Source organism: Colossoma macropomum, unplaced genomic scaffold (genome assembly GCF_904425465.1).
Source record: "Colossoma macropomum unplaced genomic scaffold, Colossoma_macropomum, whole genome shotgun sequence".
NCBI classification, from domain to species: Eukaryota; Metazoa; Chordata; class Actinopteri; order Characiformes; family Serrasalmidae; genus Colossoma; species Colossoma macropomum.
The window spans coordinates 11,066,206-11,093,316 of record NW_023494790.1 but is presented as its reverse complement, the minus strand read 5'-3'; the positions used below and the strand labels follow the sequence as shown (position 1 = coordinate 11,093,316).

The 27,111-nt window shown below is 39.5% G+C and overlaps 1 protein-coding gene across 1 annotated transcript; it reads left to right on the top strand.

The window, feature by feature from the left end:
- The first annotated feature begins 516 nt into the window (after window positions 1-516).
- On the top strand, window positions 517-26,815 carry LOC118809125 (cadherin-20-like). Its single transcript, XM_036572113.1, has 12 exons — window positions 517-633; window positions 11,174-11,474; window positions 13,444-13,738; window positions 13,898-14,017; window positions 15,780-15,947; window positions 17,241-17,428; window positions 19,544-19,797; window positions 21,056-21,192; window positions 22,252-22,373; window positions 23,326-23,443; window positions 24,060-24,311; window positions 25,838-26,815. Exons 2-12 carry the CDS (start codon window positions 11,268-11,270, stop codon window positions 26,356-26,358), a joined length of 2,382 nt encoding a protein of 793 aa, XP_036428006.1. The 5' UTR covers window positions 517-633; window positions 11,174-11,267; the 3' UTR covers window positions 26,359-26,815.
- The last annotated feature ends 296 nt before the right edge of the window (window positions 26,816-27,111 follow it).

Below are 27,111 nucleotides of genomic sequence, written 5' to 3'. Positions count from 1 at the left end.
ATCTTTCTCTTTTTCTTCACTTTCCTTCCCTGTCTCTCTCTCTTTCTCTTCTTTCTCACTTTCTTCTTTCCTTCTCCACTGTATCTCTTTCTCTCCTCTGTCCTTTTCTCGTTCTTCCTCTCTCCTTTATCTCTCCCCTTTTCTCACACACTCTTTCTGTCCTTTTTCTCTCTCCTGCGCTCTTTCCTTTATCCCTCTTTCTCTCTGTCTCTTTCTCTTTCCTCACTTTCTCTCTTTCCACATCATCTTTCTTCTTTCTTTTTCTACTATATCTCTTTCTCCCCTCTCTTCCTTTTTCACTCTCCCTCTGTCTCATTTATCTCTTCCCTTTTCTCACTCTCTTTCTTTCTCCTCTCTCTCCCTCTCCTCTCACTCCCCCTCCTCTCTCTCTCTCTCTCTCTCTCTCTCTCTCTCTCTCTCTCTCAGGATTCCCTTTATTCTCATTGGTTGCTGCTGACCGTAGGACAGTAACTGGGTTACATTTGACTGGGCAGTTTGAACTGAGAGTGGCTCAGAATGAAGTGATGCAGTAAAACAGGAAGTCTGACACTCTGCTGAGGGAAACAGAGAGGTGTAAGAGGCGAGACCTGTAGCACAGACAGAAAGGAAGAACAGAAGGAAAAGAAGGAGAAGGTAAGTAAATACACCTCATTTCACACACACATTCAGATTTACTGCACAGTTTTAACAGGTGAATCCAGTCTGCAGTCTATTGACTAAATGGATTAGAGGAACAGTTTGGTGAAAAAGCCAATTTAGACATTTTATATACAAAAAGTACACTTGCTTGTGTCATAAACCACATAATCAGCTCTTTTTCAGATGACCAAACAACCCAATGAATGAACCGAAATAGACATTGTAAATATATATATATTACAAATCTGGTTCATGTTCAGAAAGGTCAACATTTTTGTAAATTTCTTTGCTTATTTAGTGGAAAATTATGATAATGTATGCTAATTAACGCTTATTAGGCCTGTGCAAAGCACAACTAACGTCTCATACGTGGAATATTCTGTAAGTTTACATTTTTACTTTAACTCATAACAGAAATTATGACCCTGCATGCAGTTTGCATGATGCTAATTGGTGGACTATAAGCTTCCATGACTTGTTAGCTATATTAGCCTCATAGCTGCAGTGCAAAACTGAAGAAGCAAACTTCAGACCAAACGTTTTGGTTGACTAACGGGATTTGGATTAAATCGGGTCGTATTGTCTAAACTATCGCTTTAATAGGTAACAGTGTCCTTATACAGTTTGTGTCGTCTTGTGACCGGAATGTTTTTCTGGGTTTGTAGACTTTTAAATCATGCTAGTCATGACAGATGGCGTAAAAGGTTTCTTTTTCTCCCTCTTTCACAGCAGTTATTCGTAGTTGTAAACATCACGTAAATGTTGCCATGGTGACAGTGTTGCTGGTCTAATGTGGTGGGTCTGCCTGTGTGGGGGGCTATGATGTTATCTTACAATGTTATCTGTGAGGGAGCTTTTAGAGGTGGATGTCTGGTTCCTATCACCACCACTGTGAACAATTCTGCCACGGAGCAGTTCACAGCAAACCACCCTGAATGACTTTGTTTACATCATAACCATTAAGTTATGCAGAATTTTTGGAAAACCGGTGGAGTTCCCCTTTAAACACTAATGTTTTTATGGTGTGCTTTTGTTGAAGTTTTGTTTTGTTGTATGTGAGTGGTACAGTGGTCACCAGTCAAATATTTTTCTCGATCGTCCTGTATTTTGGCCGTCTGTCCGGGAAAAATGAACGTCTGGACATAATAATCCAAGTGTTTTCATATATTAGCGTTTCTTATTATCTTATTAACTGCTTCTTTTCGTCCAATCAAACCACTTCAAATAATTAGTTTGATCACAGCTGGTTTAAGGGAAGTCTGGCCACTTCTTGTTTTCCCGTTATATCAAAAACATGATTGCAAAATGCCCAAAGACACCTGCAAGCAAGTCCTCAGTTAATGAGAGTGAATGAAGCTAAACGGCTAAAAATGAAAAATGTAACATTAAACTTATGTAGAAAGTAGAAGGATGTTTTTATTAAAATATCAAAGAAAACTTTTATTGCATCTTTCTGTTTTTCTACAGCAAATATGTTTTGGGCCATCAGATGCTAGCATTACTGCTACTGAGAGCTGATTGGTTGGCATTACTGTTACTGAATGCTGATTGGTTGGCATTCCTGTTATTGAGTGCTGATTGGTTGGCATTACTGTTACTGAGTGCTGATTAATGAGTATTACTGCTACTCAGTGCTGACCGGTTGGCATTACTGCTACTCAGTGCTGATTGGTTGGCATTACTGCTACTGAGTGCTGATTGGTTGGCATTACTGCTACTGAGTGCTGATTGGTTGGCATCACTGCTACTGAGTGCTGATTAGTGAGCATTACTGCTACTCAGTCCTGATCGGTTGGCATTACAGCTACTAAGTGCTGACTGCTTGATGAGCTGATCAGCTCTTTGGCTGAGTGGAGCAGTTTGCACTAACGTCATGAACACACAAGTCGCTATTATGAAGTATAATTGTATATAATTATAGTTCAAAAGTGCTCAACAATATAATAGCAGGGTTGAAATATTTTATGCTGTTCTGTGTTCTGAAAATCTGTCTATTTTTAGACATAAAAATTATTTACCAATTTTGATTTTGCACAAAAGCTCCACTGGAGCCCATTCATTCAAACATCATTGAGTGGCAATTCTCCTGACCACAAATTCTCTGGTTTGATTGGTTCAGACTTCCTTTGATGTAGGGGCAACTGTGTGGGGAAGTTGCACTCCTGGCATTAGGACGCATTGCAACACAATAACTGAGAAGATTAGGTTCTGTGGCTTCTGTCTACCTTAAAATGTAGTAAGAAATCAAGTCACTGATTAAGTGTCCAGGAACTTTGCATTGCTGAAGTGGCAACTCTTTTGAGCAGGTACACCTGAACTTCAGCTGCGACCTTTCAGCATCTATGTTTCCATTAAATTTAACACCTCTATAAACTCTATATGGAACATTCAGCTGACTGCTGCGATGTGTATTAAAAGCATGTAGCCTCTATTTTGCCGTCATCTACTATCATAATGTAAACACAGCTTTAGTCTCAACATGCTTGCCAATAATGGCATATAATAGCACAACACAGCATAAGTATGCAGTGAAGATTAGCAAGCATGTAAATATATGCTGTAGAACAGACTCTTAGCAATTATTAGCATTAGCCAGAGGCCACAGACAGAAAGACAGAGATTAAATAGTGTTGCGGTGCTGATAATGATAGACTTTTGTGGATGACACTCATGCATGGTGACATCATAGCCATGCACCAGCGCACAGCGTGAATGGCTGAGTAAAGGTCCCCATAAATGACAAAACCACCATTTTACGCTAAGTTACAGAGTAATGAGAGAGTCCTGAAGGAACGAGCTGAGAAAAGGAGGGGAGAGTTAGCATTTTAGCTGCTTAGTGAACCGTGGCCACTCGAAAATGTGTTCAGAGTGGACGAATTTGCCTCTGGAAAAAAGTTTTAAGTGATAGTTTGGTGGAAAAATCACTTTGCCACAATTTCCCTCTCACCCCAAATGTAGTCGATGAGCTAAGACATGTTTTCTTCAGTTGTGCACTGGAGCTATGAGTAGCTAACAAGTAATGAAAGCTTATACCACACAATTAGCATTGTGTTTTTAGCTATGCCACATACTTTCATGGGTAACAGTATGTCATACAGTGTCAGAAACCATATAATCTATTTGAGGTTATTTAATAACTTGACAGTTTGCGGTGTAAAAGTGCAATGATTTAGGCATGTAGTCTTGATGGTGTTACATGTTGGGGTATGGGTTTCAGTGTAAAACTGAAACAGCAAACCTTTCCAAACATGTCTTGGTTGAGCGCTTTGGGTAACATGAGACACATCATCCTTGTGTATGCAGGTCGATGTTTACACATCTGCCTTCACGCTCTACTCATGAAAGCTAGAAGTGGAAGTGAAGTGAAGAATGAAGAGGAAGTGAAGGATGTGGGTGCTGATGGGAAGGTTCAGGGTTTCTGAAGTGTGAAATTTGTCTGGTAACTTATATACCAGTCTTTAACAACATAAAGGCAAAGCCGTTGCCAGTGTGGCCTTTAGCTAACTATTAACAAACACAGGTCAAAAGGAGGTCATAGAATAGAATTTTCAACTCTTCCTTGAAAGAATGAAGCATTAAAGGAATAGGTTGAAGGGCAGGACTGGAATTTTGTTCAGTAATAGTGTTATGCTACCATCAACGTTAGTTGTCATGACATACAGTCATGTAAACTCCATAGCATTTTTTTGACATATGTAGACATACTAGTTTTTGATATTCAGTTACACCAAAAACAGTTTGGAAGGTGGACTCATTAGACCACAGCACACTGTGTCAGTCCATCTCAGATGATCTTTGGCCCTGAGAAGTTGGCAGCATTTCTGGATGTTTGCAGATAGCTTAAGTAGATTCTTAATCAACTGTATTTATTGGCAAGCATTTTCTAAAGTATTCCCAAGCCCATGTGGTTGTATTCATTACAGAAGCATGGCGGTTTTTAGAGTAGTGCTGGCTGAGGCATCAACGGTCATGGGCATTCAATACTGGTTTTCGGCCTTGCCCTTAGCACACATCCTCTGAAACTTTGGATGATTTTACGCACTGTAGAGGGCGAAACCTAAAACCACCTAAAATCATTGCAAATGCTAATTGAGGAAAGTTATTCTTTAAACGTAGATGCATTTTGTGCCAAAAGGGTGAGTCCCAACACACTCCCACTCATACAGGACTCAGCCTTTCCTGGATGCTCCTTTTATACCCAATCATAATTGCATCACTTGTATAAGATGTTTTTAGTAAAATTTTACATTTCTTGTTTTAAATTGCCCCCGATTTTGGAAGGTTTTGCAGGCCTCAGCTTTAGAATAAAATAAAAGAACTAAATATTTTATTTTTATACTATTTTCATTTAAATAAAGATGAAAGTGAATTTACAAATCACCACTTGCATTTTACCTACTGTCCCAGCTTTTTTGGAATTTGGTTTGCATAAAAATGGAAAAATGGACACAAGTATGTTGCACAATTAAAAACAGTAGTAGTATACATCTTCAGGCTTGAATTTTGTCCCTACATAATACTATGTTATGATGCAGACATGCAGTTTGAATGACGCTAACTGGTGGTTCTATACTTCTGTTAATTATAATCTATATTAGTGGCGCAGCTCCAGTGCTAAAGAAGCAAACTTCAGACCCCAAACATGTTTAGGCTGATCAACTACATTGGTGGGAAGGACAGAACTGGGTAAATTTGATTTTTCTCCTAACCTCCTTTAAGGCTGAGGGACGCTACAGAGGTCAAATATATGAAGTGGCTCTCTGGTGGTGATACCGGGCACCATGCAAAATCAATTCAGGTTAACAAATTAGCCATGACACACAGCGATGTGTGTGGGTCTGAGTGAGCCTCTCTCTCCACAGCCCCCGACCTCTATAAACCTCCATTTAGGCAACAGAGATCGGAGGATACGGTCATGCTGGGTGTGAAATCAGCCCGGGATAATGCTATACAACACCACACACAGAGGCTAGCCCTTCCACCACCCACAATGCAAGGAAAACAAGTCAGGTTTTCAGTTCGGAGTGTGAGAAAAATGTGTGCTTGTGAGACACTTGTGAGAGCACACTGCAATTACAATCGACAAAAACGACTGACAAAAAATATTATATTAGATTTTATTTGTATAAATATTGTTTCATACATATATCTTACAGTATAATATATAATATATATCTTCTCCTTATGTTGAAATTATCGATGAAGGTAAAGATTTGTGTTGTCTTTCAGAGCACTGTGTGTGTGTGTGTGTGTGTGCGTGTGTGTACGAGTACTTGCAGCTGCTGAAAGAAGCTTGAAGGAACATATTGTTTAGCAGATCTCATTCTCAGTCAGCCTGCATCTTTAGGAAACCTTGCTTAGTAAGGGAGGCAAGAGAGTGCAGCACCAAAAAACACACTGCAGTACACAAATGCACTCTGTAGCATGGAACTACATACTGTAGTATTCAAACACATACTGTAGTAATCAACTAATACAAACTGTGGTACCCAAATACAAACTAGTAACTAACTACACTCTGTAGTACTCAAACACACACTGCAGTACAGAAATACACACTGTAGTGCTCAAATCTTCTCTATAGAACTCAAATGTAGTACACAGTGTAGTACTGAAAATACCATGTAGCACTAAATTACACAATGTAGTTAGTGACGGGAACAACAGCTCTTTAAAGGCAGCTGGCTCTTATGGCTTAGATCTTTTTTAATGGGCGGGGGTTAGGTTTCTCTGCAAAATAATCTCTAGGATAGGGTAAGATTTAGATCAGATTCAGATTTTTTTACATGTGTGGAATAGGACTCATATTGCCTCATATTGCCAGACCTAATGTCAATGATGTGTGTTGTAAACATTGCACAAGTTGATTCCATATCCCTCTGCTTTGTCAGTAAATTTAAAGTTGCCCTGAATATAAAGTTATAATTATAATATAATATGAATACGAATAATTATAATATGAATATAAAGTTGCCTTGAATGCAATTCTTGCAACACCTAATATTTCATTGACACAACAAAAAAACAAGGAGCCAGAAGGGCCAACTTTAAATGCCACGTTCAGCGACCAATGAATCCTACCCATTCTGCCTATTAGGACCCTAATGTGACAACACCTCTCTCTTGTGACTGGCTGGTTCTCACTGTTCAGTAGGGGGTGGAGTGGTTTAGGGTAGGCTGTAAAATTTGGGCACAACGATAGAGAGAACGACTCGGATTCCCTTGTTCTTACAGAAGAGCAGTTGAAAAGAACCGGATCGTTCAAGAACGTATCATCACTAAATGTAATACTGAAACACACAATACACAGTGTAGTATTCAAATCCATGCTGTAGCACTTAAATACATTCTGTACTACTCATACCGCCTCTGCAGTACTCAACTACACACTGCAGTACTCAACTACACACTGCAGTACTCAACTACACACTGCAGTACTCAACTACACACTGCAGTACTCAAATACACTCTGCAGCCAACAAGACTCTTCATGTCTGAAAGGAAAACTTTTGGTCTCGATTGTGAAAAATGTACTTTTTCTCAACTCATTTCCTTTCTAATTCCCACTGACCTTGTGATAAGAATGGACTCTTGTCCTCCATGAGGTAAATCTCTCTCATGTGGTCTCTCTGTCCTTCCAATCCATCATCCCCCCGCTTTCACTCACTCTCTCACTCTCTCTCTCTCTCTCTCTCTCTCTCTCTCTCTCTCTCTCTCTCTCTCTCCCTCTCTGTGTGGTGATCCACAAGTACCAGCTGCTCTTACAGACAGAAAAGAAAAGAAAAAGCTATAAGATTAGGCTCTGAAAGACGTGTGGAATGCTTAGCCACCACAACAATATAGCATGTCAGCTTATTAGCTGTGACAAAATGCTGGTGAATGCAAGTGGGTTGAGGTTTGACCCTTCATGGTCAGAAGAAGCTCATTTGACTTCATAATGGCAGCGTGTTTGCTGAAAGAGTGAAAGGAGGTCAGGGAGGAAGGGAGCATGCTCGTTTTCTAAAGAGGCCCATGGGAAACTTAAAGCGATAGTTCAGTGCGAAATTATACATTTCCTCAAACAGCCAAAACTTGTTTCATGTATAAAGTTAGCTTCGTGTTTTTGCACTGGAGCTACAAGGCTAATGGAAGTTTATACCCCACCAATTAGCGTTGTGCTACCATGCCTAAACCATCACTCACTAACTGATCAACTCACTGATTAGTGATCTCAAATAGTCTTGCTAATATGGTTTATGACATACTTTTATCTATAAACATGGACTACTGTGTCATACAGTGCAGATTTTTAGTTCCTTTAATCTTGCAGGATGCTAACTGGTGTACATAAGCTTCCATGACTTGTTAGCTGCATTAGCCTCACAGCTTCAGTGTAAAACTAAAGAAGCAACATGTTTTAGCTGATTGACTACATTTGGATAAATAGGGGAAAAGTTTACTACCAAAACTATAATTGTAAAGGCCTTATATAGCAGTAGCAATTTATTTGGACTTGAACTATGTATAATTGATGACATCTTGCACACAGTCGTAAGATTTTTCAGCCAGCAAAAATGCAACTTATTATTCATGCTCTGTTCGATCAATCACAGTTGCCTTTTCCATTGACCTGATGCTGTGTTTGCCTATTTTTTGAAGAGCAACGTATATATTTTAGTTAGCTGAAGACATTCTGCTTGTTTCTGTGTCCTTAAAGGGGAGCTCTGTACTGTGGTGGTGATAGTAACCAGGGATCCACAACACAAACACAACACAGCCATTTTATTTACTATCCAAAACCACCAATTAACCTACACATGTCTTTTGAGTTTTTATGTGTAATATTGATCCTGGAAAAATAGTAGAAAATCTGAAAAAATAAGGTTTCTTCTTGCTTTTTAACACCTTGTATCCACCTCTCTTTACCCTGAAAATACATTTTAGGCTAAAATCTTATGTCAAAACTATCAGAAAATCAATGTCTCAGACATGAAGCAGCGTATTTGTAAACACTTCATGTATTCACTTTCTGTGAGGGAGCTTTTAGAAGCATTAAACATTTCAGACGTCTGGTTCCTATCATCACCACTGTGAACGATTCTGACAGAGCATTTATATTTAACCTACTCGGAATGACTTTGTTTACATCTTTTATGGAGAATTTTTTTGAAAAAATGGTAGAATTCCCCTTTAAGACCTTAAAAAGAGACCCAGGGCCCCAATCTGGAGCCCACTAAAGCTGGACAAAAAAAGAACCAAAGCCCCCCCGACTCCTGTGCTCTTGACCGGCTCCTGTGTGTCTTTAGTGAAGATGAAGTGAGGGTTAAGAGTGTGATGGAGTGCGAGACTATACAATACACACCCCCTCACACAGAATAATGGAGTCAGGAGGCTCTTTTTTTCTGCTGTTTCTGTTTCACACAGTCTCCCTCAACAGCTCATTGGTGGTCTCCAACACCCCCACCCCCCTCCGCACACACACAACATTCTTTCCACAAAAAAAGACTTCTGTCTGTCTATTAAATTCAAAATGGACAGATGCCATCTGTCTGATTGAATGAAAAAAGAGAGTGAGAGTGACTACAGGTCAAAAGTGATGAGGCCTGCTGTGTCTGTCTTTGCTGGTTGAATGAAATACAATGCTTGGATGAAGCCAACTATGTTCGATGGAACTGTTGCATGTTGACTCACATTTTTCCGACTCGCTGACTGACTCGCAGCTCAATTTGGACTCGAGATCTGCGACTCATTTCAGCATGACTGGCAAAACTGATTAGATTAGGACCATCAATCTTAATCTAATAACTGAAAAAATCTTTTGTTTCTAGCTTTACGTTAGTGGGCTGCAGATCTTTACGTGTGATACTGTGCACGGCTGTATTTCTATGGTCATTATATTGGCAATGCTGCTCTCCAGCTGCTCACCACAGCTTCAGGTTTGATTCGGCTTAAGAAAATGAACCTGCCGTTATCGAAAAAAAACCTTCTAGTGATAAAGCAAAACAACTTGAAATGGTTGGCAAGCATGTAGTTTAGATAGCAAGTAAGGCCTATGTTAGCTAGCACAATAGCTAGTCTAGCTGAACTTACCAGAGCTGAAGATTTAGCAAGTTACAAATCACATTCCTTCAAAGCTTCAAAGCTAAAACTGCACCTGAATTAGTTATTGCGCTAGCTAGCTAGCACACTAGCATTCAGACACTGCATATACTGCATTTAGCGCTTCAGTTCTGTCCTTCAGACTGAAGGTTTCTTTATAATAAAAGACTCATTATTTAAAACTCTGTTGAACCTGATAGGTTGATAGTTGTAATTTACTTTGTACAATTCAATGCCTGCAGTTAACAATGAGACTAAACTAAACTAGACTACAACTAAAACCTCTTAGGCTTGACAAACGAATTGGGTAGTGAACATTTCCAGTGGAGAAATGCATAAGATGTTAATAGATACTGTAAATGTATAGAATTTTCCATATCGCTGCTGTCGGAAGGAAACCTTGTATCTCCATTTTTGTCGTTTTTTCAGTTTTTGACATAATTTGAAAATACCTGTTGTCCTTTACATTGTGTGTAAATTTCATGATAAATGGACCAAAAGAAATGACCCAAAATTACTTGGAAAAATGTCTGGTTCTATTGACTTACATTAAAAGTAAAGTAGGTTTTTTCCTTCTCCTGTAAAGTTACCATTTTGGAGATACGAGGTTTTCTTCCGACAACAGCAATATATGAAATGAGAAAGTCCTCTATATACTCATTTTTTAACATAATTTTACATTAAAAAATCATCACAAAAATTGTTGACCTTGCTGAAAATGAACCAGTAATACTGCCACCACAGTTTCTATATTTTTATGGAATATATATTTAAATGCAGGCCAGTAGTCTGTGTCCATATCTATTCATTAATCGAGTTAAGTAATCTAAAATGGACTTGCTTCACATTAGAAAAATATGTCTGGCCCACTTTTGGGCAACATCCTTGTGTTTGTTCTGTCCCAGAATACGGCTGGGTCCTCACCCAGATCTGGCCCACACACTGTAAAGTAAGTAGAACTAATGGATGTGGCCCAAATCTGGCCCAACTACATTTTTGGTCTGCAACATTCATGCCAGAATTGGTCCACAAATATAGACACGAGGCAAAACTGTATGAAGTAGTCTAGGTTCTGACCCCATTCTGGCCTGCATGCCTAACATCTGCCCGGTAGTTGAGTAGGCAAGCCAGAATCGGCCCAGAACTGTCTGGAATCTGGGTTATGTGGTTTCTGACACTGTATGACAGTTACTTTTTAGCCTTGTAGCTCAGGAACAAAACTAAAGCACATTTCTAGCATCAAACATGTTTTTGACTGATCAGCAAATTTTTTTGTTGTGAATTTCTGACTTTGTGTGGAAACAGTGAATTTAGGAAAAAGACATTCAAGAATTTCCATTTCTGTTTCTTCATAAAGATGGTTGAACATGTTTGTGGTGTGTAGCATCCTCTACTGAGTTTCATTATAGAAATAGAGAGCAATATATGACAGTATAATGTTTGTGTGCTTTTACAGGGAGACCCCTGAAATCAGGGACAGTTGCAATTAAGGATTTCTTTGGACTTTGCATCCAAACTGACCAGCTTCACTGAGAGATTTCTTCACTGCCATGGCGGACGTGTTTCTGAGCAGAAGGAACTTTACCACGATCATCATGCTGTTGATGTTATTAACCCTGATTGAGGACCTGCTGGGAGATAAAGTGGAGAAGGGTCTGAGAGTGAAATCTCTGAGCAGAGTGAAGAGAGGATGGGTTTGGAACCAGTTCTTCGTTCTTGAGGAGTACACAGAACAGAAACCTCTTTACATAGGAAAGGTAAGGAAGAGCCATAGTATAAGACTCTTAAGGCTACAAGCTACTGCATACCGGCACATATGGCGGACAAAATACAGCATGTAGACACGACTCAGAATCAGAATGTAAAACACGTCTCAGAATCTCTCTATTACTCTACAATATTAATCCCAAACCCAGATCCATAGTAGGTGGCTTGAAATTTACAAAGAGAAAAGTATCCAGTAAAAAGTCTTTAAGATCAAGCAAACGAATCGCCTGTTACCTCAGCTAACAATTACTAGCATAGTCACATCATAACTTACTGCACCTCATACCTCAAAAACAGTGAGTGTATGAAGAAATAGTTAGCTGATGCCATCTAAAAATGCAGTGGTGAACTGGAACTAGTAGAACTAGGCCTTCAATTTGAGCCATAAATGTCAAAACTTTGCCACACTTAAAAAAGGAACGCCTCTACATTACTACATTCTACATTCTACATACATACTACATACATACTACATCTACATTCCGCTAACATCCCTATAGGATTCTCGTAGTTTATAGTGCTAAGCTAATGGCGATTGCATGAACATTTTTTGGCCATTCTAGGTTAAAAACAAATATTTGAAGCTTGTCATTCCATGTTTTACTTAAAGCTTGTGGCAGACATATTAGCATATAGTTAACCAGTTTCACAGTGACTTCTTCATTAGAGAGTCTAATATAAAGCAACCGCCAGTGTTTTCCATTTCTAACAACCCATTGATTAGGCTGCTGCTCGTATTGGCTCAGTGATGTACCTAGGACCTCCGGAAGGCCTAGAGTTTTTTTTTTATGTACAAAATTGGTCCCACCAATTGGAAACATGATTGTTTGATTTCTCTGTCATGTCATAATTATGCTGAGGGTTAGGCCTTCTTTTCAGCTCCTCAAGTCCTAAGCAATAGGAGAGTTCATCTAACTGAATCTACCTAGATACCACAGAGAAAAATGACTCCTGACTGACCAATTTTCCAATGGATGTTTCAAGAATTTACCCCCTTAAGAATCTAACTACTTGCACGTTCATAATTATATGACAAAAAGTTAAAAAATTCATGAAATGACTGCAATATATAATGATGGGTGACTGAACGTTCTTGTGCTAATTCAGCAGTCCATGATGGCTTGCTCTAAAGGAACTACATTTCTTGGCAGAATAACAGTTTATGTAGATAATTATCAATAATAGCTTAGATTATTTATTGGAAAATTGTGTATTATGTCATATTTTATGTTGTTCGTTTCATATAAGCAATAAGCCACTTGAGGCCATGCATTACAGTCATTTTACCGTGGGTAAGGGGAATAACTATGAGTTATATAGATGCTAGAAAAGAAATCACCAAGGTGTGAATTTTAAGTGGTGTAATTCTTTTGCATTTTGGCCTCATACCTATTCAGTAATTAGATCAATGAAAATGCAGTGTGTGTGATGAGAAAAGAGTTCCTAGGGGGCACCACAGTTTTAATGAACCAGGGGCATCAGAAGATATTAATCTGGATATAAGTTAAACATAAGTTTAGATCATATGTAATTTGGCTGTTGATGATATCCACAGAACAATATAGATCTTACAAACAAAAGCGTGTTATCCTGAGTTATGAATTCTCCATGAAGTAGAGAAAAAACAGCCAGAGTTAAATGAACTACACAGAGAGAATCACACCTGCAGAGTGAATGAGTGAAGCTTATATTTGGTTGGTTTTAAAATTAGTGGTGTGAGAGTTACTTGCAATGTATAATATTCAGCTTTTACTGCATTTACATGAAGACTGCATTTCCAGTGCATGAATGCATGACAGATAATAATAAAACATAAAGATGGTAAACACACAGTGTTGGTAGATGTCCACTCACTGAAGTTAACACACAGGGCAAGCACTAAAATGTGCCGTGCAGGGTTGTGCAGTCATCGAGACCGAAGCCTCTTTCTTTTCTTACCTTTTTCAACCTCTGTTTCAGCTTCACTCAGACATGGATAAAGGTGATGGCTCCATCAAGTATATATTGTCGGGTGAAGGTGCTGGTACTACGTTCACTCTGGATGACAGCACAGGTGATATCCATGCCATCCAGCGGCTAGACCGCGAGGTGAAGGCCCAGTACATGCTCCGAGCCCAGGCCAGACACCGGGAGACAGGGCGCCCCCTAGAGCCCGAGTCAGAGTTCATCGTGAAGATTCAGGACATCAATGATAATGAGCCAAAATTCCTGGATGGACCATACAGGGCAACCATTCCAGAGATGTCTCCTGTTGGTACTGTATCCATGCATTTTACATGTTTGGGCAGATTATTGACGTATGACAAAATAATATTAATCATAACATAATAACACTAATAAATAAAATGGATTATTAATTTTACAATGTATTATTTATATGTTCTCTCTCCTCTTTCTCACTGTCTCTCCATAGGCACTTACGTGATCCGGGTGACAGCGGTAGATGCCGATGACCCGTCGTACGGTAACAGTGCTCGGGTGGTCTATAGCATTCTAGAGGGACAGCCATACTTCTCTGTGGATCCAAAAACAGGTACATCAAATCATACAGACACAGATTGCTCATGTATGTAAACCAGTTCTTACAACATACTAACTATGTTACTAACATACTACTACTTCTCATAGACAGTCAACAGTTCAAGTGGTCTCTGACTGCGGTTTCTTTTGCATATGTGAAGATGTCAAACAAACTCAGATCCTCCTAAATGGACCCACAAACAAACCAAACTCAGTACGATTACATTGTGTTTCATCTGATTCATACACTGTAAAACAAAAACAGCCCTATTTTGCTTTGCATTTTGTTTTATGGTAAAAGAACCTCAAGACTTACCGTACATACAGAGCCACAGAAAGAACTTTATGTGTAAACACTCTTAGACGCCAACACTTGGTAAATGGAGAAGGTTCAGTCTTCCAGGGTGAAAATGACCATTTGAAAGCATTTGCCCTTTACATTATGGTGAATGCACCAGGAAAAATGATTTGACAAGGAGACACAGTGTCAAAATCTACTTGAGTGCTAATAGCACCCCCTTGTGGAGAGTCTTTAGCCTGCTAAATGTGAGTGAATACAAATTTAATTTTAGAAATTAAATTTTTAAAAAAGGTGAAAGCCAAAATATCAAGTATTTAACAGTTTACCCCTTAATGCCAAATCCAGTTGATTAGTCAAGACATATTTGGACAAAAATGGTCAAAAGTATTGACAAAATTCAGCGGCAGGCTTCCGGATGGCTGCGGCTACTGTGTTCAGCAATGTGATGTAACTTTGTCCATGTTTATAGATTACAGTGTGTCAAACTGAGTCCAAAACCACATGAGTAAGTCTACTAGAGACAACTGAGCATTGCTGCCAATTGGTGGGATAAGCTTCAGTTACTTGTTAGCTGTTAACTGGTACTGGAATAATGGGAAGAGAAGAGAATGGACAAAGAAAGAAACTGCTCATGATCCAAAGCATACCACCTCATCTATGAAGCATGGTGGAGGTAGTGTTATGGTGTGGGCATGGATGGCTGCCAGTGGAACTGGTTCCATGCTGGTATTTATTGATGATATGACTGTTGGCAAAGCAGCAGGATGAATTCTGAAGTGTATAGTGTTATATTATCTAATCAGATGTGATCAGATCGTTCCAAACTGATTGGAATCATTCCAATGACCCAAAGCATACTGCAAAAGCAACCCAAGACTTTTTAAAGACAAAGAACTAGAATGTTCTGCGATGGCCATGGCAAACACCTGACCTCAGTCCACTCAGTCCATGCATTTTAACTTACTGAAGGCAAACTGAAGGCAAACGCCCCAAAAACAAGCCAGAACTGGAGACAGCTGCGGTAAAGGCCTATCAGAGCATCACCAGGGAAGAAACCCAGTGTCTGTTGATGTCTACGGGGTCCAGACAAAGGATTTGTAGCCAAGGGTTCAAAACAATAATTCGATTTATGATGATTTTAGTTTCTCCACTTAAGTTTGAGGCCCTAAAAATGGGAGCAGCTTTGTATGAAAATGGTTGTAATTCCTACACAGTTCACCCAATTTAGGTGTCAATACCTCCAAAATAAAGTTGAAAATCTGTGTTTTGGCCTCATAATTTCAACTCTAACATGCTGTGGTAGACAGCTAAAATAACAATAACTTTCTCTACATCCAAATATTTATGGGCCTATCTGTATATTTTGGGGTAAGGGGAAGAATGGATACATTTTCTGGCTGAATTATGATTTTAAGAACATTTTCCTCCTCCTCTAAAGTTCTTGGTCTGTCTGTCTGTGTGTGCCTCTTTGTAGGTGATGTTCGGGTCTCTCTGGCTGAAATGGATCGCGAGGTCAGAGAGCAGTATCAGCTGGTTATTCAGGCTAAAGATATGGAGGGTCAGCTGGGTGGTCTGGCGGGAACAACAACAGTCAACATCACGCTCAGTGACGTCAACGACAACCCACCCAAATTCACCCAGAGTAAGACCATTACTGGCTATAACACAATAGGTGACTTTACTCGTTCGTACTTAAACTGCCTGATTCTTCAGGTAGGACCCTTTCTGAATATCTGGGACCCCTCAGCAACATCTTACTTCTCTCATATCATTTTGCATCTGAGAATCAAAAAGAGTGAATATTTAATTCATTTTAAACAGGGAAAAAGGGTGTTTGTGTGTAGCAGGAGAAATACAGTTAGAGTTTAAGGCGGAACGTCTGCATCATGTAATTCCCAGTCTGAAAACAAGTCCCACTCCCTGGGTCACCAGTTTACTTCAAGGGATCTGGCTCCCTCTTTTGGAGGAAGAGTGTAGCAGCTGTAAAGGCTGTTTGTAAGGCAGAGGTGTTTCTAACTCAGGTGTAGCTGATCGTTCTTGTGTTAAGTGTTTGAGTGTTAATGAGTTGATTCCTGATAACCAATGATAAGCGAGTGTTTCTATGTAAACACATTCTCCATAGATGCATAGGTGTTCTTTTCCTAATCATACTTTACTGGTTTGACATGATGAACACCTGATATAACAAAGGATACTGGATACTGATTATACAGTCATGAGCAAAAGTTTGGGCGCCCCTGGTCAAATGAGGTTTTGTTGACTATGTGAGTGAGAATAAGTGAACACGTCTGCACATTTTAACGCACAATAAATGTTTATATGCTGAATTTAACATATTTTGGGGGTAACAAAAGAAAACACAGAATGGGGTCTGAGCAAAGGTTATGGCACGTTTTATATTTTACAAATATTATATACTTTTCCAAGCAAGTGTGTTCTCTCTCACTTCAATGATTTGCATACAGCTGTAAACATCTTGTGATGGTGTATATATATATATGCAGCTGTTATTTGAGCACTTCTAATTAAATTACAGTGAGAGAGACACACTTGCTTGGAGTGGTTTGATGTGAAATGTTTCATTTTAGAAAAAAGCCTGCAGTCTTTCTTACTGATTCTCTTTACAGTGGTGGTGATAGGAACCAGGGGTCATGATGTCTGCATCACAAATTTAGCCACTTTATTTATTGTCCAAACCCACCAGTGAACCTACATGTGTCTTAATTTTTTTTTAAATGTAATGGTAATCATGATAAAATGGTGGTTTCTAGAACTGAGAATTTCACATCCAATCACTCTAAATGAGCTTCCTATCATCTCAACAAGTAAATCATGCAGACAATTTAAAATATTCCCCTTTAATATCGAAAACATCGGCTAAATATCTCATGTCATAAGATATTTGATCTTTTTTCTCCATCTTTCTCTCCCACAGAGCTGTACCAGATGAGTGTTTTAGAGTCAGGTCCGGTGGGATCAGTGGTGGGACGAATCCAGGCTAAAGACCGTGATATAGGCATTAACGCTGAAATGAAATACAGCATTATTGACGGAGATGGACGGGACTCCTTCGACATTAGCGTCGATGCCAGCAACCTGTATGGTGTCATCATTATTAAAAAGGTAAATGTTGGCATTAAATAGTGCAACATATCCCTGAGACTGCTAACAGGGAGCAAGAGAAATGGTAGCACAGCTCAAATGCCTACTAGCTCCAGCAATCCATAACCAGCTTTAAAACGATAATGTTATGGAAAATGTGATTTACACCAAATGTAGGTGATCAGCCTAAACATGTTTGCTTCTTTAGTTTTTCACTGGAGCTACACTGGAGCTTCTTTACTGTTTTCTATTGCTTTAAGGGACAGAAATGTGGTATATTGGGTCAGTGTATGGCTCATAATGCTCACTGGTCAGTTTTTTAACATAAATATCTATATAATATCTCTATACAAATCAGGTTTACATGATATTCTATTTACCTCAAATGCAGTCCATCAACTAAGATGTGTTTGGTTTCCAAATTTTCCTTTCTTAGTTTAGAACAGGAGCTACCTTTGCTAATAAACACTGGAAGTCAATAGTCACCCTAAACATTTCCATAAATACAACCCCAAAACTTGCTCAAACCGCATCCAGGTTTCAGGTTACGCAATCAATGAATAACTTCTTTCCTGGGCACTACTTGGTATTGTTCCACGCAGGATGACCAAAGAAGGCAATTCATGACACAGATGCAGGTAGAGGAGCTAAGTGAGCGTTTGCAGAAAAGCAAAACAGCTTCCAATTATGAATTCAAGAACCACGTCTTTGTGCACAAATAAGCCTCAACTGTTATGTTTGAACCTGAATATACATGTGAAGAAATGCGTCAGTTGGATGCAGGACCCACCAGTGACTCCCCAGACCACTTCTTAGCTACTTCTTAGTAAGCATAATAAAGATGGAGAAAAAGTAAACAGCGCTGACCTCGGATTCACCTCTTTGAGGTGTCATCCATATAAACCTACATGACGCAGCTGTGGATTTCAGAATATCTCAGTAGAAATCTTCTTTGATATTGTCAGGTGAAAATGATCACCACATGCACAGAGATTTAGCAGCGTAACTTTACTGAATGCCTCTGTTGCTGGTTTGTGATTCACTGCTAAAAGCCACAGTTTGCATGTGTCTGCATTAGTAAGAATCAGTGGCTACAGATTTAGCACAATCGTTTTTGAAGGTTTATTGTTACTCGATATGAAAACTTCTCACTCTCTCGCAGTAAGAAAGCCTTAGGTGTTACTGTGCTAATGGGACGTTTTTAGGCAAAATAGCCCAGGAGAGCAGGACATTATGTGAATCGTTTAGTTCCAGTTTTAGTTTAAATGTGTAAATAAGGTCCATCACTGCCATTCTGCTATTTTACATAGCTTATCTGTGTGATCTGAAGCAAATGTATAAGGCCTTGGAATGTATTTGTGGAAACAATTTTGGTGACTGTTTACTTCCAGTGTTAGCACCTTTAGCATAGCAGCTTCATTTCTTAACTAAAGAAGCAAAAGTTGGACACTTTAGCAGATCAGCTGCATTTGGGCTAAGTGGAAAACCATTTGGGCTAGGTGGAGAACCATTTGGGCTAAGTGGAGAACCATGTGGGCTAAGTGGAGAACCATTTGGGGGTAGGTGGAGAACCATTTGGGCTAAGTGGAGAACCATTTGGGCTAAGTAGAGAACCATTTGGGCTAGGTGGAGAACCATTTGGGCTAAGTGGAGAACCAGTTGGGCTAAGTAGAGAACCATTTGGGCTAAGTGGAGAACCATGTGGGCTAAGTGGAGAACCATTTGGGCTAGGTGGAGAACCATTTGGGCTAAGTGGAGAACCATTTGGGCTAAGTGGAGAACCATTTGGGCTAAGTAGAGAACCATTTGGGCTAGGTGGAGAACCATTTGGGCTAAGTGGAGAACCATTTGGGCTAAGTGGAGAACCATTTGGGCTAGGTGGAGAACCATTTGGGCTAAGTGGAGAACCATTTGGGCAAGTGGAGAACCATTTGGGCTAAGTAGAGAACCATTTGGGCTAGGTGGAGAACCATTTGGGCTAGGTGGAGAACCATTTGGGCTAAGTGGAAAATTAGATTTTTCTCTGAACTACTGCTTTAAATGTTAGCCTCTTGCTAAAACATAGACCAGCTAAGAAATGACTGAAATGCTACTCTGCACAGAGCGTGCTCATTTCTGAGTTTATATGTGTTTCAGCCTCTGGACTTTGAAAGGAAGCGCAGCTACACTCTAAAGGTGGAGGGCTCTAATGCTCACGTTGACCCTCGCTTCGCGAATAAAGGTCCGTTCAGTGACGTGACGATCGTTCATGTGAGCGTAGAAGATGTGGATGAAGCTCCAGAGTTTGACTCTCCGTTCTACTACGTAGAAGTTCCTGAAGATGCTGAAATCGGAACAGTGTTTAAAATGATTTCTGCCAGGGATCCTGACGCTGCAAACAACTCTATAAGGTGAGTCCCAGATCAGCTAGAAGTCCTCCTTCTGATTCTGATTCTCACAGTTCATTGGTGTGTTAAGAATGAGAATCAGAAAAGGTTTATATTGGCCAAGTGAGATACCGACTGATCTATCCATGCACACAAGGTTGGACAGGCTTTACAGAATGCTGGAAAAATCACACTGAACCTGATTTGAACCTGATTTAGCTTAGTGTTGCTACATAATTTTAGCTAGCCAGTTCACTAGCTGTTGTTAGCAATGGGGGAAATCACAGCTCAATGCAGCCTTTGAAAAATGGAGAAGTGTGAACCACCAAAACAAAAATACAGCACCTGGCTGAATATCAGGCATGATGATAACACCGGATAACAAATATTAAAGTATTAAGACTTTAGACATTTACAAGGATTGTTATGATCTATTTAAACCGAAGGCATTAATAGAGATATTAATAAGCTAAATATACACAAAATCATCATTTATAGGGTACTTTGTATTGGAAGGTGGCAGTTAAAACCCTAACCCCTAAATTTACACTTGTACAGATGATGTTTTAAAAAAAAAATTAAAGATCCTCTTTTCCTTTGAAAAAAATGCTATCACACATTTTCTCGTCACTACAGAAACACAAAAAGTTTTAGTCTGTAGGCGGAGCCTTTTTCAGCCACGCCCCTGCATTTTAGGGCAGGGAGTGAGACTGTATCCCTGTCCCTCATGGCCACATGGTGAACACTTAGATCCCACTGCTTTGAAGTAAATGTGTCCCAAAGTCCCAAATCAGTGTGTAACATTAAGAATTTTCACTACCGAAATAAATTTTCTGCAATCAAGCAAACTTTTTGTTTTCATGAAAAATATTTTGATGTGTGTGCAACTGTTAAAATCGTTACTGTTATAACAATTCATTACTGAAATATTTAGTCAAGTTTCAGCAGTATTATGATTTTTTGGTGGTGACAGAATGGAGTGTTTAATAAGAGTGAAAGGATTTTAGTTCAAGCCACTTAAAGGCCCCAAATGAATTTTTTAATCTGACTTTGAACCAGTTCGGTAGAATGATCCATTTTATTTTTACCTTCTGTTTAAATAAATATTAAGATAATCCCCAAAGCTTCAATTTTCAGTTTTACCAACTTCAAACATTTCCTGGTGGACTTTGGGGAAACAAATTAAGTACATGTAGTTCATGTAGAACATGGGCTCTTTAAATGTAGTATAATAAAGAGAAAGATGATAAATAATTTCTTCTTTCCTGGGTATGTTGGTCAGGTATTCTATAGAGCGTATGAGTGATCCTGAGAAGTTTTTCTACATGGACATTACCAGCGGCTCTCTGATGACCCTACTGCCCTTGGACAGAGAGGAGGTCAGCTGGCACAATCTTACTGTGTTGGCCATGGAGATGAGTGAGTACACACACACACACACAAACAAACACACACACACATCTGTCTGTCTGTTTACAATTGTTATTCTATTTTAGCAGTATTTATATTCAGATGCCATGTTTAAAAGCTTGAAAAATCTTGAACTGAATTAATATAATGCGATAATAATATACTTAAGGCCAGGCCTGGATCAAGTTATCAGTCCCTGTTTGATAGGAACCTACCTGGCTACCATTTTAGGCCAGGAAATTTTTATTATATGACAGCAGGTTACATGAGGCGTATGCAGCATCATGACAGCAGCACACTTACTGTGGTGTTGGTCATCACTATAAGTGCATATTCTTTTCCCAATTGGGACATAACAACAGCAACATTATGCACACATTAGAGAGAATACAAGCTAACATAAACCCAATAGCACTTCACATGTGCTCCTGACAAGCACAACATTTACCCTGATACAGATGACATAAATTATAATCAAACAGCTGTAATAGAAGACAGCAACAACATCCTAAGCTAAAGCATACTGCCACAGCAGTTTTTCTATTTATATATTACCTCTGATGACTTTATGCGTAGAAGTAGATTGCCTGACAAGGACGATGCAACATTTTTCTTTGACTCGGGTGGCTGACATATATTTAAAGTACCTTGCCTCGGCACATCTTTTGAATATCTGCAATTCAAACAAAACTGATTAAACCCTATAAGCTTAATAGTGGTGGACAGTGTAACAGTTACTAAGCAGTGATTAGAGGTGAAAATGATGTGGATGTTAGGAAAGACACGGAGAGTATCAGGATTATGATTGGCCAAAACACAAAGACAAGTTTGAAAGTAGTTCATTTTTTCCAGCTGTGCTACTAATAAAGTTCAGCATCAAAACAGCTGCTTAGATTTTCTCATAATTGCTCTTGGAGCCCCCCTAGTGGCTCGGCCCCTTCTCCTGGGCACACATCCACAAAACCCATGGTGATTTGGACTTATATGGTCTTTATGGTAATTAATTACTTTATGGTAATTAATGTGTGAAATAGTTATTTATGCTGTGTATATGTGCGTCTGTTGCAGATAACCCGTCAAAGATCGGAAGCGTGTCCGTGGCCATAAAGGTTCTAGACGTAAATGATAACCCACCATCACTGACACAGTACTATGACGCCTTTGTGTGTGAACATGCAAAAGCAGGACAGGTAAGCAAGCAGCAGTGGCGTAACAATGAATTAGTATTAGAATTCTACACACAATTCTTATAGTGGATTATAAGTTTGCAGATTCAAAAGCTAATTAGAAAAAGCGAATTCAGTCAGTTTCCCATGTGAGTGTACACTTTCTGAAAGGCTTTTTGGTGCAGTGGGTTTCTTGAGGCCTTTGTCCTTCAAGTCAGCAAATAATCTGGACAGCCAGAGATTTACATTGGCCGTCTTTTTTTGTGAGTCCTCACTTCCTTCTAAACCATACCGCCTGACCCGTTCAGCTACATTAGATGAGGCCGCAGCCTCTGGGCCTTGTTCATTGCAACAGGTCGTGGAGCAGCTGGTACTGGTGGCGTGAATGACTGTAACAATTTCTATATTGCAGTAGTGTGTGATGGTCGAAGGCACGAGTGAGTGGGATGCACCTATGAGATAATGAAGTTGGCTTGTTGTTCAAAATTCCTGATCCACCTTAAACTGTGCATCTATTACATTCAGGAGCCTGTACAGGTGCCAGAGTGTAACTGCTGCTCCATTTAAGGTGGAATGGAAAATCTTAACAAAAACCTGGTGAAAAAGTAGTCAACTTCAGCTTTGTAGACATTTAGCATCATTTTTGCCGGGCCCGTGGGACGAGTGTTAGACAGCAATATCAACGTAGGTTTATCTGTGCATTGTTCAGTTTTGTTTTTACTTTTTTTGCACAGTAAATTATATTTCACATTGACTATGATTGTAAAAAGTGAAAGTACGTCCCAAAATAATATACTGTTAACTTACAAAAATGCATTTTGCTTAAGGATTAAATATGATTTCATTAAAAAAGTGTCATGTGTCTAAATGTCAGATAATGCATGCTCACATAGGAAGTGTAGTTGCATGGTATGTGATTGAATTAGTGCTAATACTACAGAATGGGTGGCTTATGTTGTTGTGTGTTTTTCTCAAGCTGATCCAGACAGTGACAGCGGTAGATCCAGATGAGCCCACAGGGGGGCAGCGCTTCTATTACAGTTTAGCTCCTGAAGCAGCTAATAACCCCAACTTTACACTGAGAGATAATCAAGGTGAGAATGAGCACAAACAGAACCCCACTAACTGCAGCAATGCTAAAAATACACTGACCTCACAGACATGATATTCATTTAGTCAACATCTTAACTGAAATTCCCCTTTGTTCAATCTAACTTTCTTCGTATATGAATTCTGATATTGTTTTATGACTTTCAGGACATAATTGAAGATGTTTTGTCTGTGAGCTCATTGCGAAATTATGCAATATTCTTACAGCAACAGATTCCAAATACAAATGCCACACTTGAAATCAGGTCTAGACCTTTTATTTGCTGACTTGTTAGTGAAATAATAAAAAAAACACACACCTGGCCATGGAACAGCTGAGCAGCCAACTGTCCGATTACTTCTAAGCCCCTAAAATGGGGGGCTGTGTATGTAAATGGTTGTACTTGCAATCTAAATACCCTCAAATTAAAGGTGAAAGTCTACACTTTGAGCTCATAGACAGCTAAAATAATAACTTTGTTGAGTATTTTTACTTGCTTTCAAGGAAATTATCACTACAGAAGTGTTACACTTAATTAATCGGACATATTAGGCACTATACCACCTCTATCTCTCCTTCCTCTACTTATCTGTCTCCACCATCTCCTCTCTGTCCTCCAGATAACTCAGCGTGGATTTTAACCCGGAGAGGTGGCTGGTCGTCCCGGACCCAGAGTGTGTATTATTTGCCTATTTTTGTGTCCGATGGAGATCAGCCGGCTCAGTCCAGCACCAGCACCCTCACCATACGCGTGTGCAGCTGTGATGCGGATGGTAACGTTTTATCCTGCGACGCTGAAGCTTATACACTGCCGGCCAGCCTGAGCAGAGCTGCGCTCATAGCCATCCTCGCCTGCGCCTTCATTCTGTTCGGTAAGAGACAAAGCTGCTGTACACAAGTCTTTAACAGACAAAAGTAATGAAGCAAGTAGTGGTTTTGTAAAGTATCAAAGATATTTAACACTAAAAACAGCGCAGGTTGTATCGCCTGTAATGATGTACAAACTACTCAGCACGAGATTTGAACACAAATGAAGAATCAGCCTAAGTGCGTGAAATCAAGCACCAGCCAACCCTCACCTCATTTACATATCATTTACATTGACCAGTGTATATTTTGATTTGTCCATCTGAATTTACATGACCCAAATTATTTAGTAACTGCATGAAATAACAGTAAATGTTTATTTTATTTATCTATTTATTGTAAAAGCCCCTCAAATTAACAGAAACTGTGTTTTATGATCATACTCATATTGCTATATGCTTACAATTTACTGCTGAAAGCCAAAAAATATTAGACGTTCTTTGTATTATTTTATAAAAATAATTTTTACAGAGCAGATCACTGAAGAGACGCCATCTGTTTATAGTTTGTAGCCCAGATTTGTGGAAAAATGGGTCGACTTTCAGTAGACCAAAAAAAATGTTCAGCTTCTTTTATTATAGGGGTTTAGAATTACATCAGCCATCTATTTGACTGGAAAGAAGACAGTTACAGCTCTCATATGACACCCTCCTTTTTAATGTATCTTATGAAATATGAAAATTATGAAGAATATGATGAAGTGCGTTTTGGAACCACCAGTGGTCTCAAAGAGTTGAACAGGTTCATTCATGCAGATGTTTTGGTAGGAAATCAGTAAAATGGCACCATTCAGCAGCAAGTAAGCCACAGGCTGTGCTCTTAGGTGGACTGCACTGACCAAACTTTAACGTGTTAAAATGACAATACAACGAGTGGAAAGAAAAAAAAATATAAAATAAAGATTTTTTTTTTTTTAAGATGGTAGAATGATGTGATAGTGTGGTGTAAAATAACATATTTATACACTGTATTATTGCAATATGAGATGCTTCTGCACCAGCTGTGTGAATTTGTGAGAAGCAGAAATTGCAACCAGCTTTTAAGACTGAACTTTGGAGCTGTGGAAAAATATCCCTGCAAAGAATGGAATGCTGTAATAAACATTGAAAATATATACATTTAGTAGTTGTATAATTGTATAATTTTGTTTTATAATTTTCTGTTACGTACATGGTTTCTGTTTTTTTTCTCATGTTGAAAAATAACTTGCAATGATAGTTTATAAGGGACTGTCAAGTCAGTTTGTTACATATTTCAGCTCAGACAGCTTTTTGAAGGAGGCACAATACAGGACAGCCAATCAGAACAGAAGTCATTTACATATATAATACATGTGATCAAGAATTGTGTTTAATTGTAAGGGATAAAGAAACGTTTGAAAATGGCCATGTACAAATTAATTTAAATACATCAAAAAAGTCAAAGTGAAGGAAGCATTTAAAATTCAATCTGAAATTCATACGTCTCTATCTCTCTCGCTCTCTCTCTCCCTCTCTCTCTCTCTCTCTCTCCCTCCCTCTCTTCTCCACAGTGATGATCATCCTGATGCTGTCGCTTCGCAGACAGAGCAAAAAGCCCTACCTGACCAAAGAGGAGGAAAACGTGCATGAGAACATTGTGCGTTACGATGATGAGGGCGGAGGGGAAGAGGACACTGAAGCGTTTGATATTTATGCTCTTTGGAGCCCCCGTGTGGAACCACTGGCGAACTACAGTAAACTACGGCAGGACATGCTGCCGGAGATCCAGAGCCTTTCGCGCTACGTCCCTCAGCCCTGCGTTAGCAGAATAGGAGAAGACGGCACTAACGTTCACGGCTACGTGCTGGCCAAAATTTACGAAGCCGATTCAGACCCGTGTGGCCCACCGTACGACTCGCTTCAGACGTACGCATACGAAGGTGAGGGGTCTATAGCGGAATCTCTGAGCTCTTTACAGTCTCCTGCATCACAAACCGACCACGAATATGATTACCTGAACGACTGGGGGCCGCGATTCCACAAACTAGCGGAAATGTATGGGGTTTGCGACGAGAACAGCCCAATGTGGTAGAGATTGGACTGGGTTAGGCCTCATAAACAGCGGGAAGCATGCTGTCTGTTGGACATGCAGCAAGTGAGAACGTCATGTTGATCTGTAATGGACAGAAGGATAGCAGAAAAAGAAAACGTTAGTTAAGGAATTTGATGATAGCACTGAGGAAAGAGTGGTCCTCTGGAGTGGAACCAGGCCTATACATTGTCACAAGGGAAAGAAAGCAGGAACCACAATGAAGAACAGACAGAAAAGGGAGAGTAGACAGGATTCACAGACTAAGGACATTCATAAAAGGAATAAAAGGAGTGCTGCATATAGCCACATTCTCCAATATCACTGCCGCTCGGAATGTGTCCAGACCGAGCCCAAGACGTCTGCCATTGTAATCCAGCCATTCCACCATTTCAACTGTAAGGCACGGCTGAACAATTTGGGGAAAATATCCATCCATCCATCCATCCATCATCTAAACCGCTTATCATCCTGGGTGGGGTGCTGGAGCCTATCCCAGCTGTCATTGGGCGGAAGGCAGGATACACCCTGGACAGGTCGCCGGTCCATCGCAGGGCGGGGAAAATATCTAATTGCGATATTTGTATATCCAACTACTGAGCCTACAGCACTTTAGTGCCACCCATTAATATATAAGGAGAGTTTCAGCCTATGGTTTTTCAGCTAGGCACAATACAGAGCAGCCAATCAGAACAGAGGTCAATTACATATTTAATTCTTACTGGCACGGTAAAGAAAACAGCTTGTTTAATTCTA

Bases quoted from the DNA above. Each gene is read 5' to 3' on its own strand.
- LOC118809125 (XM_036572113.1), top strand. From the start codon at position 11,268: ATGGCGGACGTGTTTCTGAGCAGAAGGAACTTTACCACGATCATCATG. The intron at 14,018-15,779 runs GTACATCAAATC...GCCTCTTTGTAG, and splicing joins CTCTGTGGATCCAAAAACAG to GTGATGTTCGGGTCTCTCTG. The intron at 17,429-19,543 runs GTAAATGTTGGC...TATGTGTTTCAG, and splicing joins GTGTCATCATTATTAAAAAG to CCTCTGGACTTTGAAAGGAA.